This window comes from Peromyscus californicus, unplaced genomic scaffold (assembly GCF_007827085.1).
Source record: "Peromyscus californicus insignis strain IS unplaced genomic scaffold, ASM782708v3 Scaffold_6__1_contigs__length_162567912, whole genome shotgun sequence".
Lineage (NCBI taxonomy): Eukaryota > Metazoa > Chordata > Mammalia > Rodentia > Cricetidae > Peromyscus > Peromyscus californicus.
The window spans coordinates 61,407,920-61,428,482 of NW_026294584.1; the positions used below are offsets into that span (position 1 = coordinate 61,407,920).

Consider the following 20,563-nt stretch of genomic DNA (forward strand, 5'->3'; position numbering starts at 1 on the left):
CCCAGAACAGGGCAGAAGAGCTGTGTGACAGTTTTCTCTCTTCCTAGGCTATGTCCATGTGGCAGGTGTCTTGGTCACTGTTCTAGTTCTGTGAAGAGACACTATGGCCAAAGCAACTTGGAAAGCATTTAACTGGGGACTTGCTTACAGTTTCAGAGGGTTAGTCCATGGTCATCATGGTAGGGAGCATGGTAGCATGCAGGGAGGGGCTGGAGAAGTAGCTGAGAGCTTTACTACATGATCTACAGGCAGACACACACACACACACACACACACACACACACACACACACACACACACACACACACACACGAGCATGCGCACGCAAGAAGTGGGGGCACGCAAACCCCTGGCATGGGCTTTTGAAACCTCAAGGCCCACCCCTAGTGACGCACTTCCTCCAATAAGGCCACGCCTCCTAATCCTTTTGATCCTATCAAACAGTTCCACTCCCTGGTAACTAAGCATTGAAATATCTGAGCCAATGGGGGCCACTCTTATTCAAATCCCAACACAGCAGGTGAGTGGTGAAAAAGAGACCTCCAGCCTCCTCAAGTTGCCGCTTTCTTTGAGTAGGGCCCTGTTAAAGGAGTGAGGAGACCAGGCTACCCCTTTGCTGATCGAGCTGGCCAGTTCCATTGGTCACTCTTGGAGTCTTTGTCAGTGCTAGCATTTTATCAGAGTCTGTACCAGGCCAGGGGGTGGGCCAGCTCCTTCCATCCTTTTCCTTCCTTCCTTCCTTCCTTCCTTCCTTCCTTCCTTCCTTCCTTCCTTCCTTCCTTCCTTCCTTCCTTTCTTTCTTTCAAGTTTTTTGAGATAGGGTTCCTCTGTGTAGCTCTGGCTGTCCTGGAACTAGCTCTGTAGACCAGGCTGGCCTTGAACTCACAAAGATCTGCCTGCTTTTGCCTCCTGAGTGCAGGGTTAAAGGTTGTGACGACACCCCCCCCCCCCCCCCCCCCACCAGCGTGGGCCAACTCTTAACAGCTAGCACTGCTCTGGGAGGGTAGCTGAACATATAAAATGGAAGTCCTGAGATCTGATAGGGACCTTTAAGTTTTGTGCTGTTTCCAGTGTTGAGGTGGAACCCAGGGCCTCTCCCGCTGCTGAGCTACACCCTCAGGCTTCTCATTACCTCTCAAAAATTTAAGATCTGAATTTTAAAATCTTGGATTATAGAAGATGATTTTTTTTATTATGACAACTGCCAACATTTTTGTCATGTTATTTTTGCAACTTTTTTTTTTTTTAATTCATGAATCCTCCTTTTGCATTAAGCCATCTGACTTCAAATAGGGTGAAGTGTGAGCAGAGGCTGGGTGCTGACTCATGGTCACAGGAGGCCTGTTCAACCAGAGGCTGACCTCACAGTCTGGCTTGCTCTTAACGCGTTTGCTGAAAAAAGATTTTTGAAAAATTAGTTTTTACTTATGCATGTTAAAATATGGATAAGAAATACTATCAAAAGCTCCTAAAATTCCAATATCTGGTAGTTATATAATATTAATACTTTTGTAAAATGTATTTCTAGAGCTTTTTTTCTTTTAAGATAGGGTCTTGCTCTGTAGTCTAGGCTAGCCTCAAACTTGTGACCTCCCTGCTTCAGACTCCAAGTGCTGGGATTATAGCGGGGCTCTCTATGCCTGGCTTCTAGACATTCCCTCTCCCTCCCTCCCTCCCTCCCTCCTTCCCTCCCTCCCTCCCTCCCTCCCTCCCTCCCTCCCTTCTTTCTTCCTCTTTCTTTCTTTCTTTCTTTCTTTCTTTCTTTCTTTCTTTCTTTCTTTCTTTCTTTCTTTCTTTCTTTCTTCTTTTTCTTATTTTTTTTTTCAGAGAGAGAGAGTCTCACCACGTACTCCTGTCTAGCCTGGAACTCACAGAGATCCACCTCCCTCTCTCTCCCCAGTGCTGGGATTCCAGGACAGCGCATGCACTTTAAGTAACCGCTTTCATGCTCAAAACTGAACAGCCCTGCGGCTTCCAGAAGGTTGAATGCCAATCATTATTTTATTCTAGTTTGAGAAAAGATATCATGCACTCCAGGTAGGCTTTGAGCTCATTCTGTAGCTGAGGCTGGCCTCAAACTCCGTATTCTTCCTCCTTTACCTCTCAAATGCTGGGATTATGGGCATGGGACACCACATCCAACATAAACAGAATCTTCCATTAGGCCGGAGGAGCATTTGGATTTCATAGAAAAAGCTTGAAAGTAAAGGCAATAAAATCCAAACCCTTTCCCCATTATTGCATTAGCAAACTCAAAAGACAACTCCCATGATTCTCTCCTGAGAGACCCTGATGAGAACGCTGTCAGTCACTCACACATCTCTGAACCCAGGTCAAACTGGGCCAAGCTGAGGTGAGGTTTGGAGTCAGAGGTGTCCGGAGAGTCTCTCACCTGTTGGCAAGTGCTGAAAGCTTAGCCTGGTGGCAAGAAGGATCCAGGGCCTCTCCTGCCCTCTTTCCCTGCCTCCATCTTGTCCTAGGACTTCTACCCACCCTACCCACACGGGCTGGGAAGCCAGGAGTTGAAGAACATGCCACCTTTTGGCACCACCAGCCACTGGACTCTTGTCACCAGGAATGCAGCCACTTCCCACTTGCTGGAGAGTTCAGCCCCTTTCCTAACAAAGGCTGTTTCTAGAAAACTCTCCCTAGGTGTAACTTGAGCCAGATACCATTCCTGTCCTAGGAACAGTGAGCTTGGTAGGGGCCTGGCCTTGACACTGTTGGACTGGGATGGTTCTGTGCATGTGACAGGTATTTTCCAGGGTGATCAGATCGCCTCTGAGGGGCAAATCTTGGTGCATTCAGGCTGTCTGCTGTGTCAATGCTCTGCGGCTGGAAACTCAGGAGGCGAGGAACGGAGCCTACTTCTCAGCAGTATCCATCCGTAGATGCCCAAAAGGATCAAAGTCATCGAAGCACAGGGACCCATGGGAGTGTGCAGAAGCATTCCAAGATGGGGACAATGGAAGGAGTCAGTTTCCATGTTTCCAGTTCCTTGCACCTGTTCACTCTGTCCCAAATGTCCCGGTTCACTGTAGCTTTTTTTTTTTTTTTTTTTTTTTTTAACAAAACATAGTAGTTTCCTTCCTAGCTGTACATCCTCTTGAAGGTCATATTTTTGTTCTGGGAGTTGAAAACTCCAAGCACCAGCAGGAAATGTGATCAACTAGGGTTGAACAGACCCTAGTGCTTCTGGGTTCTCCCTTTCTGCCCTCCCCTCTGCCCACAGTTGTGGAAGTTTCAAGCCTGGTGTAGGGCAGGAGTTGGCTTGAGTTGAGAAGGTCACAGAAGCAAAATGAGGTGGTGGGAGCAAGCCTGCTCACAGGCTCCCCCACCCCAAGTCTGGTCACCAGGCTTGAGAGGTCACTTTAATCCAGATTTTGTTTTGAGGGAGAATTTCACAAGAACAAAGCTGAGAGAGCATTGGTAAGAAATACTGTGCATAAAACCTGCTGTGAGGATGCTGTCAGACCAGCGCTAAGAATGTAACAAAGTCCTGGGTTCGATCCCCAGCACCTCATAAACTTGAGTGTGACGGCACATGTTTATAATTCCAGCACTGGGGAAGTGGAGGCAGGAAACAGAAGCTCAAAGGTGATCATGTTTGGCTGTATATGAAGTTTGAGGCTAGCCTGGGTAGATAAGACTCTGCACCCCCCCCCACATACACACACACACACACACACACACACACACACACACACACACACACACCAAAAAAACAAACAACAAACCCAGAATTCTCTCCAGCTAGTCCCAATGCTCTTTTGTGGAAAGCAAACCCAGGGACTAGTGAATGCTAGGCAAGCACTTCACCACTGATCTGGCAGCACACATCTTTAGGAGTCTCTCGTTAGTAGAAAAGAACTTTAACTAGGCAAGCAGTATATGAGGGTTACAGTGGTTCTAGTTATACAAAATAAGCTAAACAAAAGGACCTCGAGGAGAAGTCGAAGTCACGTGGGCTATCCTAATTCTTTCTCATGGTAAGTGATAGATTGAATGGTGTTTAAAAATTGATAGGGATAGGGAAGATTTGAACAGTAAAGGCAAAACACAAAGCCAGACATGTCTAATGGCCACCTAGAGAGCAGTGGACTCAACAAGTGATGGTATGTAGTCAAGTAGATATTAAAAATGTATGAAAATTGACATCATCCTGGGCTAGAAAGCAAGCCTCAACTGATTTCCAAGAGTGTATGCCATTGATCACATCCTTACACCATATGCAATTAAGTTAGACATCAATATCAAAAGCAGAATGAGAAGCCCTGACTTGTAGAAAACAGGAACTATCTTTCTACATAATTCATGGGTGAAAGAAAATCATAAAGGGAATTGAGAATACTTAGACCTGAGTGATGCTACAAACGACCACGGGAGTCAATGTTGATGGCGCATTGAGAGGGAATTTCCGAACCTCAAGTCTGAATGTTAATGAGCTTGGCAACCTTTTTAAGAAGTCAACTTGGGGACAGGACAATCTCTGGGAGAACTGAAGGGAGGAAAAAGAAAGATGAAATTACAGAGGCAGAAAAAATGCCAATAGTACGGGGCTTGTTCTCATTGAATTGGGCTCTCACTGTGGTTGTAACTGAGGCCTGTCTCGAACTTGTGATCTTTGGGCTCAGTTTCCTGAGTATTGGGGTGACAGGTGTATTCCACTATGCTGGCTTTGGTACTGTTAGTAACACACATTGATAGTTTTGCTTTTATTTTGTTTGGAGACAGAGCCTCATGTGGACTAGGCTGGCCTAGAGCTTGCTGTATAGCTGAGGCTGGTGTTGACCTGATCCTTCTGCCTTTACCTCCCAAGTACTTGGATTATGGTTGTACAGTGCTGGCTTTGGACCTCAGCTCTGGGTTTAATTTCAAGAACCTGCCTCAGTGAATAAGGTGGAGGACCACTGAAGAAGACTTCTGACCTCACTCAGCCTGGGGTCTCCACATACCCATTCCACATACACATGGGAATTGGCATACACACATGTATGCACAACGCGCACACACACACACACACACACACACACACACACACACACACACACACACACATTATAAAAAAAAGGAGACAGACAGTTGTTTGATATCGAACCTGGTATGAGGAGATTTGTTTTTTTTAATTTTTAATTTTTTTCTTTTTGGGAGGAGGTGGTTTCGAGACAGGGTTTCTCTGCGTAGCTTTGGAGCCTGTCTTGGAACTCACTCTATAGACCAGGCTGGCCTCAAACTCACAGAGATCCTCCTGCCTCTGCCTCAATTGCTGGGATTAAAGGCATGCGCCACCATCGCCCAGCTTAATTTTTAATTTTTAGATTATTTTTCTCCTTTTTAATTCCTTGGCAGCTGTATGGTTTTATATTCCGGCCTTCAGTGTTCAAGGGTCTTCTCTGGGTCAGTGGGGCATGATCAGGGGCCTGGGGACTTATAAGATGACAGCTGGAGCTTTACCTCATGACCACATGTCTTTCCCTCAGTGACTGTGTCCCTGAGACAGCAGAGGCCTACAGGGACTTGAGGCTGCTGACCCTGTGGTCACTTTACTTTCTGACAAAGAATCCTTGGGCCACAGTGCTAAGTTCACAGAGGAACAGAACAGTCTTTAAGACAGTTTTCAAACAGGAGAAAGCATACATTCTGATCTTTTAAAAATGTTCCCACTTCCTAGGAAAACTGCCTTTGTTTGTTTGTTTGTTTAAAATGGGTCAGCTATCGCATACGAAACAGAACTTTCTGGTCTACACACATCAGCACCATGATGAAGTTATTCATTACTAGTTGTTAAGATGTTAGAAATCTCGGGAGATGGATCAGCTTGTAAAATGCTTCTTGTGAAAGTTTGGATCCCCACATAAAAGCCAGGTGTGGTGGGGTGTGTCTGAAACTCCAGCATTGGGGTGCAGAGGATCCCAGGGGCTCACTGGCCAGCCAGTATAGTTGAAACGGTGGACAGTGGGAGAGCCTGTCTCCAAATGTAGGTGAGAAGTGATGGAGGAAAACACTCCGATGTCAGCCTCTGGCCTCCACACACGCCTGCACAGGGAATACCTGTGTGGGCACCCATGCATACATTACACAGAAATCCATTTTAAAACGTCAGAAATCTACATTTGAAGGCCCAACTTCCCTTTAAGTGAGCTAATAACATCAGCATACTCCATTTCTAGTGAAACTAACTGTATTCCCAAATCCTGGCTAACCAATCTCTGATGTCACGTGAAGAACCTCAAGTGTCTATTTTTAACTCCCACCTACGCTTTTCAAGTCAGACAGATCTTAAATAGAGCCCATTTTATAAGAAAAAGAAATTGGTTACCTTGGCAAGTTTCTCTTTGTTTTGTACATTTTTGGGGGGTTTCGAAACATTTCAGAGGCATCCTAAGAGGGTGTGGTCCTGGTAGGTCCACCATGTGCCAGTGCTGACTCCATACCCATCAGGACATGGGCAGCACATATTGGCCTTGGTGGGTTATTAAAAAAGGGGGTCACAAGTTTGGAAAGAGTCGGGAGGATCCGGGAGGAGTTTGGATGAATGAAGGGGTAGCTATGACCAAAATACATATATGAAATTCTTAGAGCATAAATAGCAATATTATATTCCTGAAAAGGCATTCTTGGCACCCAGACTGACGGACTAAGGATGGGCTAACCTTCTGAAGCTTGTATTCTCAGTCAGTCCCAATCCCACCCTTCCTTGCTCCTCTAGATTACTATTTTACTTTCTTCTTTTATTTGAGACAAATTCTCCAGGCTGGACTCTGATCCCAGGCTTAAACAATTCTCCTGCCTCAGCCTCTTGAGTAACTAGGACTTCAGCCGCATGCCAGTGCATCCTCTTGAGGGACTGTAAGGCAGCCCCAAGTATCCTGTTTCTTCTTTGGTAAAAACTGCACCACAGACTCACAACCGATCCATTGATTTAAATGAAGGACCTCATGAGTGCATACAAATTGAATACTCCTAGCACAGCCTAGCTCAGCATGCAGCATGCTCTGGTATTGGCTCTTTCCCCTGCTGATTGAGTGGCTGACTGGAGCTGCCTAAAAAGAATCTTCCAGAAAGAATCACTTCTCACTCAGATCATTAGCCTGGGAAAAGATCTAGATTCATAACTGTAAGTTCGGTTTGTACTGAGAGGGTATGACTTGTGTCTTAGCGTTCTATTGCTGTGAAGAGACACTATGACCATGGCAACTCTTTGTTTTTGTTTTTTTTCAAGACAGGGTTTCTCTGTGTTATTTTGGTGCCTGTCCAGGATCTCGCTCTGTAGACCAGGCTGACCTTGAACTCACAGAGATCCGCCTGGCTCTGCCTCCTGAGTGCTGGGATTAAGAGTGTGCACCATCACCACCGGGCTACCATGGCAACTCTTATAAAAGAAAGCATTTAATTGGGCTGGCTTACAATTCAGAGGTTTAGTCCATTATCATCATAGTGGGAAGCATGGCAATGTGCAGGCAGATGTGGTACTGGAAAAGCAGCTGAGAGTTCTGCATCCAGATCTACAGGCAGCAGGAAGAGAGTCACCTGGCCTAGCTTGGGCTTTTGAAACCTCAAAGTCTACCCCCAGGGACACACTTCTTCCAACAAGGCCACACCTCCTAATCCTTCTCAAGTAGTGCCACTCCCTGATTTCAAATAAATGAGGCTAAGGGGGGCACTCCTATTCAAGTCAACACAGTTTGCTTTTTCCTTTTGAGACAGTCTCACTCTGTAGCCCTGTTTAGCCTGGAATTCTATTAGATCAAGCTGGCCTTGAACTCACAGAGATCCACTTTCCTCTGCCTCCCACATGCTGGGATTAAAGGAATACGCCACCACACCTGTTGAATGTATTTTTTAAAATTACGTTTCATTATTTATCTATTTAGTGTGTATGAGTGTGTGTGTGTGTGTGTGTGTGTGTGTGTGTGTGTGTTGCATGTGCCTAGGTGGAGGTCAGAAGACATCTTGCAGGAGCCAGTTCTCTCCTTCTGCCATGTGGGGCCTGGGAGTCAAAACTGACGTCGTCAGACTGCAGCAGGTGAGTTTCTGCACCACAAAAAAGTAAAAAACAAACAAAAAAGTTCACAAGTTGGGGGCTATTGTACACAGCTCTAGTGGATGAACACTTTCTTTTTTGAACCAAACCACATCCATACGATCAGGATTATGAAAACCCTCTACATATTTCCTTAATGTCAGCATCTCGGAATTATCAAATCATTTCAAGGGTCCCGTATTGAATTTGACTAATGGAGTCTCATCATCTCTCTCTCCCTTTTGGTTGTCTTTTACTTTGTCGGAGTATGGATTGTGTGGGGGTTGGCCCATAGCCCTCTGTCTTAGGGTTACGATTGCTGTGATGTAACACCACAACAAAAAGCAGGCTGGGGAGGAAAGGGTTGATTTGGCTTAAACTTCCACAGCACTGTTCATCACTGAAGGAAGTCAGGACAGGAACTCTCACAGGGCAGGATCCTGGAGGCAGGGGCTGATGCAGAGGCCATGGAGGGGTGCTGCTTACTGGCTTGCTTCCCCTGGCTTGCTCTGCCTGCTTTCTTATAGAACCTAGGACCACCAGCCCAGGGGTGGCACCACCCACCATGGCTTGGGCCTTCCACCATTGATCACTAAATGAGAAAATGCCTTACAGCTGGATCTCATGGAGGTATTTTCTCAATTGAGGCTCCCTTCTTTCAGGTAACTCTAGCTTGTGTCAAGTAGACATAAAACTAGCCAGCACACCCTCTCATTGATTGGGCTCCTCTTACTGCATTTTCTAGAGTTATGTCTAGTGGCTTGAGCAGATTCAAGCTTGATTTTTTATTAATAATTTTCTACTCACCCTACATACCACCCCACAGAACCCACCTCCTCCCTCCTGCCACCCCCCAGCCCTCCCTCCCAAGCCACCCCCGATCCCCACATCCTCCAAATCAAGGTCTCCCATGGGGAGTCAGCAGAGCCTGGCACACCGAGCCGAGGCAGGTCCAAGCCCCTCCCCGCCGCACCAAGGTGCCACACCAAAGGCACGGGCTTCCAAAAGCCTGCCCATGCAACAGGGATGATCCTAATGTCCCCGCCTGGGTGCCCCGCAAAACAGTTCGAGCTAAACAGCTGTCTTCTGTATCCAGAGGCCTAGTCTAGTCCCACGGGGAGCTCCACAGCCATTAGTCCACAGTTCATGGGCTTCCACTAGTGTGGCCAGTTATCTCTGCATGTCTTCCCATCATGGTCTTGATATCCCCCGCCAACGGAATCCCTCCTCTCTCCAATCGATTGGATTCCCGGAGCTCAGTCTGGTGCCGGCAGTGGATCCCTGAATCCACCTCCATCAGTCACTAGATAAAGGCTCTATGATGACAGTTAGGGTATTCACTAGACCGGTCACCAGAGTAGATCAGTCCTGGCACCCCCAATCACTGCCAGCAGTCCAGGGTGGGGTCATCCCTGTGGATTCCAGACAGGGTTTCTCTGTGTAGCTTTGGAGCCTGTCCTGGATCTCACCCTGTAGACCAGGCTGGCCTCGAACTCACAGAGATCCACCGGGCTCAAGCTTGATTTTTATTTTCTGGTTCATAATACATGACAGATTTGACCATGTTTGACCTGAGTGAGGTCTTCCTTCCTCTCCCTTTAAAAACTAAAGTAGGCTATGAATGAGGACTCTGCCGTAGGAAAAACCATGAATGGCCACTGTTGCACCTGCCCTCTTGGCAATAAGCCCGAGTGGGATGGGATTCAGGGGGCATCTCTTCTCTTCTCCACCGCGGGACTTTCTGCTTACCGTGTTTCATGTCCACTTCCTACTGCCCCTGGGGAGGAGGCACCATTAACCCTATTGGTCAGACCTGGAAACTGAAGCCAGAGGAATAATCTGACAGTGTTGGGTGTGGACTACGTCTGTGACCTTCTGAGGCCAGCCTGGGAAGCAGCAAGAGGTTTTGAGGGAACAAGAGCCTCTAGCATCCCTGCAGAACCATCCTTTTTGTTCTTGCCTGAAGATGGGATTGGCTTGCTTTCTTGATAAAGAATTTAGGACATATAAACTCAAGTGATACTGGACTTCTACTCTCCACGTGGAATAGTTTCCTCTGCAGGGACCCGGTATAGTACGCACTCCCAGGGAATGATGGCTCCCCATGGTGGGAAGAGGGACCAGGCGCCTTTTGCTGACTCATAGATTGTTTCTCTGTTATTAAGATTTGGGTTTTGCCGGGCAGTGGTGGCGCACGCCTTTAATCCCAGTATTCAGGAGGCAGAGGCAGGAGGATCTCTGTGAGTTTGAGGCCTGCCTGGGCTACAGAGCGAGTTCTAGGAAAGGTTCCAAAGCTACACAGAGAAACCCTGTTTCAAAAAACCAAAAAAAAAAAAAAAAAAAAGGATTTGCGTTTTGATTTTATTTAATGCCCTTCCCTCCCCCTCCCCCAAAAGGGTGAGCATGTGCGTCAACTTTGCAGAAAAACAGCTAAGCAGCCTTTGAGGGGCGACCTCTGTATCAGCTTCCTGGGCTGCTGGAACGCTGTGCCCCAAGCTGGGTGAGAGACTGCAGTGAACCCAGCGTCTGCAGCCTCCGGGGAGGGCCCACTGCCTTCCAAGCTTCTGGCACTGCCAAGGGTCTGACTTTCCTTGGCACACGGCTGCGTCACTGTTTTCTGCTGACGTCATCACACAGCCTTCTCCGTGTGTGTCAGTTTCCAGATTTCCCTCTTACAATAAGGACACTAGTCCTGCTGGATTAGTGCCAACATAATGACCTCATCTTAACTTGATTCCTCCACAAAGACCCAGTTCTAAATCAGGTCAATGTTGCCAGGTAAGTCAGGCACAAGGATATCAGAGAGTGTCTGGGGAGACAGTTCAACCCATTACAGCCATTTAGGACAGGATGCTGTGAACTCAACCGAATCATTACCATGCTGTTCAATATAGATGGCATGTGAGGACAGACTTCATACAGAGGTGGGGTGTAGCTTGGTGGGAGAGGGGCTGCCTAGCATGTGTGAAGCCTTGGGCTTGACTCCAGCACTGAAAAAAAAAAAAAGGAAAAAAAGAGGGGCTGGCATGTGGTAGCAGAGTGCTCCCCTAGCATACAGAGCTCTGGGTTCAATCCTTAGCACTGCACAAACTGGGTGTGGTGGCACACGCCTCTTATCCCATCATTCAGGAGTTACAGACTGGAGGATCAGGAGTTCAGAGTTATCTTTGGCTAGGTAACAAGTTTTATAGGTCAGCCTGGGCTATCCAAGAGCCCGTCTCCAACAACGGAAGAGAAAAAGTGAACCCTTTGAACTGCCCGCAGGTGAGACTCACAGAGCTGTTAACTAGCAGAAGTAAGGCCTCACTCCCTTAGCCCTTTGCTGCTGGCTGCAATACTTCTGGAAGCCCTTCTCACGTGCTGTTGCAGGAACAGTCCTAAGCCGAAGTGTCAAGTGCAATGGGGGCCTGAGGGCCCCAGCACAGGGGGGCTGGGCGGAAAGGAAGCGCTCTTCTTACGAAGTTGCCTTTGGCCCTGTGTTGCCAGTTGTTGCCAAGCTGAGTCCAGGGCTGGGTCTAGGGGAAGGTGCAGCACTGTGCCAACCTCAGGGGTGGCAGCATAGCCTGGCAATATCCAGGGCAACAGAAGCTAGAGGTTTAGGTGAACACTTCCAGCAAACAATCTATGAACCAGCCCATCTAGGGGCTACATGTGAGTGTGTTCAGAAAATGAGTATTTATTCTAGAGTATTTATTCCAAGTTCACTTGCAAGTTGTATCAGAGCAGATGTACTGGGCATGAGGGGGCTCTGTCTGTGGTTGGGGAAGGCTGGATGCCTGTGTGACTTACTCCCCTAGGGGTGGGTCTTGGCACACAGGATGATTGCAGGGGTAGGGGGAAGGCCCCCAAACTGGGAAGGTAACAGATGGCTGGAATTGGTGTTTTGTGATGTGTCTTACTGGAGAAGGTCAGGTGAATCTTGATGGTGGCAAGTAGGGACAAATGTGGGTTATTGTATTCCCTGTGAGAGCACTGTAGGAAAAGTGATGTAGGGTGGTGTCACTCAGATGCCCACACCCAGTGTCCTTGTTTGCTGACTAGGCCAGGCCCAGGGCTCTACAACCAGGTGGGTCCAGGGCCAGGCATCAAATGAATGAATGGAGTGACTATATGGCAGATTTGTCCAGGGAGGGACTGAGTTTTAGGACTGTTCTAGCAGCTTTGTGATGTTTAGTCACTTTCCTTCAAGTGTTAAGCCACCACTGTTGCCAGGGAGGCTACATGTGTACATGCCATTTATTTGGCTCACTAGGAAACAAACTGATACCTCAGTGCACACATGTATACACACACCATCTGTGTGCCAGTTCTAAGACACGGTCTTGTTATGCAGCCCAGGCTGGCCTTGGACTGAGTGCAAGGACGGTCTCTGGTTTTACTCCCTGAGTGCGGCAATAGCAGGAGAATGCTGCCATCCCTGGCTTATGTGACAATCCCTTTTTATGAGTGTTTGGTCTACATGTAAGCGTACCACAGGCATGCAATAATCACAGAGGTCACAAGAGTGTCGGATCCCTGGGAGTGGGTTACAAATGGTTGTGAACCACCACGTTTGTCCTGGGAACTGAACCCGGGTCCTCTGCAAGAACAGTGTTCTTAACCTAAGCCATCTCCCCAGTTCCTGGTGTGACAATTCTTAATTAAAAATATGTTCATATTTAAGCTGGGTGTGGTGGTGCGTCTTTAATCCTAGCACTCAGGAGGCAGAGGCAGGTGAATGTCTGAGTTCGTGGCCAGCCTGATTTACTGAGTTCAAGGACAGCCAGAGCTATACAGAGAAACCCTGTCTCAAAAACAAACTCAAACAAATGTTTGTATTTAATAATGGGATTCATAAATCTTTTTCAAGTTTTTTTCTGGTGATGGGTAAAAGGGAGATGACAATTCATGTCCTTTTCTTATTTGAGAAAAAAATGTAGAATTCTCTATATTCTCCATGTAGAATCTTAATTGGAACATGCCCAAATATACGGTATTTTAAAGAACTTTAGCAAACTGGTAGGTAGGATTTATTTTAATTTTCAATCTGGAAAAAAAAAGCCCAAAACACAAGACCCCAAACTCTGCACACACACACGCGCGCGCGCGCGCGCGCGCACGCACACACACACACACACACACACACACACACACACACACACACAGTGTCAACATTTTCAGAGCACTGATACAAGGGAATATTCCCTTCAATTGCATGACAATACTGTTTTATGTGTCACAATAAAAGTTACAAGAGTCTTGTCTGCAGTCACACAAACATCATGAGTTTACATTTTAACACACAATTTAAAAACAAAAAACGAAAAACAGACATCTTCCGGCACTTCATCCTTGTGACCACGGCCCGTTTCCATAAACATTTAAAAAACCCAACAGTGGTGTTTTGGAAGGCGTAGCCTTTCCAGATCCACGCTAAAATCATGAGAGATTTGCCATTTAAGAGAACAACCAAGATTTTATTCATAGGTTTGGTGAATCCACTCACCAAAAGATGTGTAAAAAACTGCACGAGAATAAAAATAAATAAGCGTTGTTGCCAAGCCAGCCTCGCCGACATGGTAGCCAGAACAGGGCACATAGCACTCAGGACCATCTCCTGAAGTTTTCAGGTGCCTACGTTAAAATTACAACTTTCCAACAAATCAAATGAAGAGAGAGAGACTGGGTAAAAGGTTTGAAGATGTTCACATTCAGGCTGGCCATCTCTTCAGCAGCACTTTGGGGCGTGCGGCGGCAGCAGCGGTGACATATTGCGTGTTTGGACATAAGGCACCGTGATCTGGACGTGCCGTTCACTCCCTTTCGGGCACCCGTTCCATCCCAGTGACTTCTTTGAAATGAAAAGTAGTACTAATTTCAGGACACAGTGCACTTTAATGACATACAGCATTAGAAACCCCTCGGACGGGGGTCTGAGGACAGTCTTTGAATGTAAGCCTGAATCTTCAAGCACATAAAATCTTTTCCTATGCTTACAAATCACTGGAAAAATACCCATCGCCAAACCCTGATATACATTCTTAGCCACTTTATTTTCTTCCATTGCAGCCAGTGTTCATGAGGCAAAACGCGACCCCGAGACTCTGTTCAAGTTCTCCTGTGAGGGTGTCTACATTCACGGGGGTCATTCGGCCTCTGTCTCCTTCTGTTTGGCACCTGCTGGGAGATGGAAAGTTTCAAGCTCATGCTCCTGGGAGGGTTCTCTGCTCAAGCCGATCCCACCCAGCCTGGCAGCGGCTGAGGACAGCCAGAGGCTTCCCAACAGAGAGGTGGGAGGAATGGGCGGCTCCAAGAGCCCTACCCCCTCCACCATCACTTGGGCTCTGATCTTTATCACACCTTGCCACTCTAAATGTCAGATTCCACTGCTAAAAAAGTAAAAATAAATAGGCAGTTACTTCAGTCACCATGCATCTATATCTATATCTATATATCTCTCTCTATATATAAACATAATACATCTCTAAGGATAACTGAACACACAATGGTTACTAGCACCTGCTCGTTTCACGTGCGTTGGTAGGCAGGGCTACTCTTCTATCCACAGTACCTCCCTGGCTTTCATCTGACCCGTTTTTTTTTTTTTTTAATTAACTTAAAAAACTTTGATGTATATGGGTGCTCTGCCTACATGTATATCTCTACACCATGCCTGTGCCATGCCCAAGGAGGTCAGAGAGGGTGTCAGATTCTCTGGGACCAGAGTTACAGACAGTTGTGACCTGCTAGGTGGGTGCTGGGAATCGAACCCGGGTCCTCTGGAAGAGCAGCCAGTGCTCTTAACCTCTGAGCCAACTCTAGGCCCCTGGCTTTGGTTTTCTGAGGCAGGATCTTGCTATGTGGCTCAGCCTGGCCTCTGCCTTCAGAGGGCTGGGATCCACGTGTGCATTCTGCGTCAAGACTACACACGTGACTTTGGAGAGAGAGTAACAACAGATTAGAAGAAGGGGCTTCAAACTGTAGCTAGTACTGTCAGACTGCTTCCTGGTGGGTGAGTGTGCAACAAAGGCTCATTTCAAGTGTGAGTTCCACTGCGATGTTGCTAAGCACTTTGAAAAAGAGAAAATGTGATTGCATTGAGCAAGTATCCGTATTAGAGCAGCTGTGGCCACATCTGCTCAGCTGCTGTTGACAATGTCATGTCACAGTGGCTGTGCTTCCTTCAAGGGGATCCCCTAAGCATCCAGCTGAGCTGCTCACTGTGGGCAGAAGGCCTGCATCTGCACTCATGCTGTGGTTCCACCTCTTGGTATGTCAGGAGGGATGGGGCTGCAGAGATGGCTCAGTGGTTAAGAGCACTGGCTGCTCTTCCACAGGACCCGGGTTCAATTCCCAGCACCCACATGGCAGCTCACAACTGTCTGTAACTCCAGTCCCAGGGATCTGACACCCTCACACCAATGCATATAGGTGGGGTAACTGGGATATATACCATCACTCTCCTGATCTGTAAGCATGCTAGTTACCTTGCAAAAGTGAGCATCCTGAGTTCCATGGGAGCTCTGCTCTACATATTCAGAACGCAACATTTTCCCCACTGAACCATTACATACTCCAACCCAGCCTCCCTGTTTTTATGAGAGGGTTTCCATGGTAAATCCATTCCAAATGTCAGCTGTGAAACAGATTTCTGCACTGTACCCACAAGGATGGGAGGAGCAAGAATGATTGATAACTTTGGAAATACCTAGTTTAGATGGAAATCTAAAGTCATACCCAGCCTGCTCTGAGGCACCAAGGCTCAGAGAGAATGGTCCACTTGCCAGTTTACTCTGGTATTCTGATGCCCAAAAGATCTCAAGGGGATAAATGAGGGCCTGCACTGAGGTGACGGCATGCCTGAGTCTGGGGCTGGTCCTGGACAGGGCATCCTTCTCTGAGGGTACTACCTACCCGTGTGTCTACCCAGACAACGGCTTTCTCATTTGCATGGGGAGAGCCTGTGGTTTCGCCTGCTTGAAGATTTACTTACACATAATCAATCACAAGCTACAGGTTAACAGGACTTCCCAGTTTTGTTTGTATTAGAGTAGCTCTGTTCACTTTTGGTGCTTCCACAGGGTGGAAGTCTGTTTCCCCTTCCATCTTTGGAAAGATACTAGGTTATTTCCAACTTAAAGGTTGTGGTGGTTTGAATGAGAACGGCCCCCAGTTGGTAGAACTGCTTGGGAAGGATTAAGAGGTATGGCCTTATTGAAGGACATGTGTCAGCTGGGGTGGGCTTTGGGATTTCAAACCCCCCCCCCCATTAGCACTCTCTCTCTCCCTCTCTGCCCGTTTGTAGATCAGATGTGAACTCTCAACTACTGCTCCAGCGCCATGCCTGCCTGCCACTATGCTCCACATCCTGATGGTCACAGACTCACCCTCTGAAACTGTAAGCTGCAATAAACTCCGTCCTTTTTAAGTTGCTTTGGTCCTGGCAGCTTTACAGTAATAGAAAAGTAACTAAGGCAGGGTGATAGTATCAACACAACTCAATTCATCTGATGCCTGATTGTTCGGGATTGTGAAGCTCTCTGTGAACTTCAGCCAGTCTGGAAAGGACTACAAGGGGCCACCTACGGATGTGTTTCAGATTCAGCACGTGGGAGGTGGGCCCACATGAACATCTCTCATAACTTCTGCAGGCTGCTGCTCCTGGCCAAGGTCCCTGTGAAGGTGACTCTTTGGGGTTGGCTCTGTGGCTTCTGCATCTGGAGAGTTGGGCAGGACTACGGCGGTTTCTGGGGACTCTTATAGTGGGTAGTTTTAGCGAACATACTAATTACAAAAGCTAGCTTTAGAGAGATTGATTGATGTCTGAACTAAAGAAAAGCAATACCACAGTGGGTGACAATTTAATGAGTACTGCTAGAGTTCAAAGTATGTGCCACCTACTGTCGCGTCTGTCCGGGGTCTGTGACCCTGTAGAAAAAGCTAGTTGGTTTCTATGATGGGGCTGGAGAGGTAGGGGAGGGGATGGAAAGAGAATGTGAAGGCAGGGATGTGGTAGTGTTTTAAGGCCTCATCAGGCCCCCTCTTACCATAAACACACGGCCAGCTCTGTGCCCCTGCCCCTGTGTGTGCTTTCTAGAAACTTTCCTTACCCAAGGAGAACATTAGAACTTCAAAAACAAAAAGGAAAGTCAAAAAGATCTGCAGAGCAGCACACACAATGCCCTGCTGTGTGGGAGGTGGGGGCGGGGTGTCTTCAGCGCCTGTCCTGGAAATCTTGGATATCAATCAATCAACCTACCTGTTTATCCTTTTGAGACAGGTCTCTTTATGTAACCCTAGTTGGCCTGGAGCTCACTAGGTAGACCAGCTGGCCTCAGGCTCACAGAGAACTTCCTGTTTCTGCCTCCTGAGTGCCAGGATCAAATTCATGTGATATTGTGCTGGCCTGAAATCTGCATTTTTACCTGCTGGTGTGAGGATCAGGACTTGCAGGATGTCTGACAGGGAGATAACACCCACAATACTATCTGCATTTTTACCTGCTGGTGTGAGGATCAGGGCTTGCAGGATGTCTGACAGGGAGATAATACCCACAATACTATCTGCATCATTCACTACCACCAGCCGATGGACCTGTAAAGAGAAAATTCCAGGTGTAAGTTCTGTGTGTGTGTGTGTGTGTGTGTGTGTGTGTGTGTGTGTGTGTGTGTTGCACTTGCCCATGTAGGCATACATGGAGGCCAGAGGTTGATATCAAGGTTTTTTTTTTTCCTAAATTGCCTCACTTTTTTTCTCCCCCAAGACAGGGTTTCTCTGTGTAGCTATAGCTGTCCTAGAACTCACTCTGTAGACCAGGCTGGCCTTGAACTCTGAGATCTGCCTGCCTTTGCCTTCCAAGTGCTGGGATTAGAGGTGTGAGCCACCACTGCCCAGCTGCCTCACTATCGTTCGTTCATTCATTCATTCATTCATCCATATTTTCTGTGTATGGGTGTTTTGCCTGTATATATGTCTGTGCACCACATGCATGCAATGCCCCTGGAGGCCAGAAAGAGGGTGTCCAATCCCCTGAGACTGGATGGTTGTGAGCAGCCATGTGGGAATCCAACAGTCCAACTTGTGTCCATTGGAAGGGCAGTAAGAACCTGTAGCCTCTGAGCCATCTCTCTAGCCCCGCATTATTATTATTTTTTAGATGGAATCTCTCACTGAACCTGAAGCTTGCCATTTTATTAGACTGGCTGGTCAGTGAGTCCAGGATCCACCTATCTCTGCCCTACCAGAGCTGGGGTTACAGGACTCTACTGCTGTCCCCGTTTGGGTGAGTGCTGGGATCTGAATTCAGATCCTCCTGTCTGCATAGCAGGCAATTTATCCACTGAGCCATCCTCCTAGTCCACATGTGAAAGTTTGAATTAAAAACATTTAAAAATGCATGTTGGAAAAAAAGGCAAGCAGGAAACTGTACAATGATCCAGCTGCACAGGAGGCCCGCACAGTGGATGTCTGCAGGAAACTGTACAATGGTCCAGCTGCACAGGAGGGCGCACAGTGGATGTCTGCAGGAAACTGTACAATGGTCCAGCTGCACAGTGGATGTCAGGAAACTGTACAATGATCCAGCTGCACAGGAGGGCCGCACAGTGGATGTCTGCAGGAAGGTGTACAATGGTCCAGCTGCATAGTGGATATCTACAGGAAACTGTTCAATGGTCCAGCTGCACAGGAGGGCCGCACAGTGGATGTCTGCAGGAAACTGTACAATGATCTAGCTGCACAGGAGGGCTGCACAGTGGATGTCTGCAGGAAGGTGTACAATGGTCCAGCTGCACAGTGGATGTCAGGAAACTGTTCAATGGTCCAGCTGCACAGGAGGGCCGCACAGTGGATGTCTGCAGGAAACTGTACAATGATCCAGCTGCACAGGAGGGCCGCACAGTGGATGTCTGCAGGAAACTGTACAATGGTCCAGCTGCACAGTGGATGTCAGGAAACTGTTCAATGGTCCAGCTGCACAGGAGGGCCGCACAGTGGATGTCTGCAGGAAACTGTACAATGATCCAGCTGCACAGGAGGGCCGCACAGTGGATGTCTGCAGGAAACTGTACAATGATCCAGCTGCACAGGAGGGCTGCACAGTGGATGTCTGCAGGAAACTGTACAATGATCCAGCTGCACAGGAGGGCCGCACAGTGGATGTCTGCAGGAAACTGTACAATGATCCAGCTGCACAGGAGGGCTGCACAGTGGATGTCTGCAGGAAACTGTACAATGATCCAGCTGCACAGGAGGGCTGCACAGTGGATGTCTGCATGAAACTGTACAATGATCCAGCTGCACAGGAGGGCTGCACAGTGGATGTCTGCAGGAAACTGTACAATGATCCAGCTGCACAGGAGGGCTGCACAGTGGATGTCTGCATGAAACTGTACAATGGTCCAGCTGCACAGGAGGGCTGCACAGTGGATGTCTGCATGAAACTGTACAATGGTCCAGCTGCACAGGAGGGCTGCACAGTGGATGTCTGCAGGAAGGTTTGGGTCCAGAGGTGAAATGTAACACCAATTTGCTTGACCACACTGAGAAAAATGAGGCAGCTCTGTCTGTGGAGCTTCCACATTTCAAACTATCTATAAAGGAATGATACAACCCAAAATTAACAATCTCAGTCTGTGTATGCATGCATGTGGTGGGCATGGAGGCCAGAGCTCTGTCCACACTGGGTGACTTCCTCCATGCTTCTCCACGGGCTCTCTCCCTGAACCTAGAGCGCACCGACTCGGCTGCACTGGCTGGCTAGCAGGCCTGGCAATCCTCCTGCCTCTGCCTCCCCGGCACTACCGCATCTGGCTTTTTTACCAGAGAACTGTGGATCAATCTGGGTTCTTGTGCTTGTGTGGCAGGAACTTTGCCAACTGAGCCGACTCCACCCCAGCCTCTCAATTTCAGTACCCGAGCTCAGTCTCTTGTAGCCAGTATGCAACTGGATTTAGCTGGGCAAGGGAAGTCCAGGAGGTCGTGGAAACTTAGGACTGGGCTCTGCTCTTTCCTCTCCTGCTGGGACTGTGCTGTGGCATTCCTACATTAGTGCTAATGTTCAAGAGGAGAAAGTGTGGCAGAGTGGGGCAGGTGCAGTCCCCTCTAGTGTTCTCATCTACAATCTTCCAGAGGTGAATGGAGAGCTCGAGGAGAGAGCAGAGTGTGGAACAGCATTCCAACCTCCTCTTCTTCTGCCTGGGGCCAAAGGTTACCTGGGTGATCCTTGAGGCATCAGTCAGCCTTAGCTCCTGGCCAAAATGGGACGCAGGAGGAGCTGCAGGGGAGGGAGTCTGGCTTAAGCATTTTGTCAAAGGATAATGTTTTTGATGTCGTAACTTGCTTTAGGGTTAAAAAAAAGAGTCACCTTGGTTATCTTTCTTGTGTCAATCAACACAGATTTCTTTACAAAGTTTCTTTAAAAAAACTTTCAGGTCCTTCACTAATCCTGTGATAAAACTCAGCACTGTAACTGTGATTTAGGATAAAATGATGATTTATTTTTATTATGTTTATTTATGTATGGAGAGACATGTGCGTGACCGCCAAAATATGTCTGAAGAA

At 47.7% G+C, this 20,563-nt stretch overlaps 1 protein-coding gene across 12 annotated transcripts in view; it reads right to left on the reverse strand.

The window, feature by feature from the left end:
• Nucleotides 1-13,458: 13,458 nt before the first annotated feature.
• Nucleotides 13,459-20,563, reverse strand: part of Prkag2 (protein kinase AMP-activated non-catalytic subunit gamma 2) — a 393,524-nt gene continuing 386,419 nt past the window's right edge. For 9 of the 12 annotated variants that reach the window (XM_052719488.1, XM_052719486.1, XM_052719484.1 and 6 more), the window contains 2 exons: nucleotides 17,503-17,596; nucleotides 13,459-14,182 (listed from right to left, as the gene is read on the reverse strand). In XM_052719488.1, the coding sequence (XP_052575448.1) occupies nucleotides 14,148-14,182; nucleotides 17,503-17,596 (129 nt within the window). In that variant the 3' untranslated portion in view covers nucleotides 13,459-14,147. The remainder of the gene's footprint in view (nucleotides 14,183-17,502; nucleotides 17,597-20,563) is intronic. The other 3 variants (XM_052719485.1, XM_052719487.1, XM_052719491.1) reach the window with 1 other exon arrangement.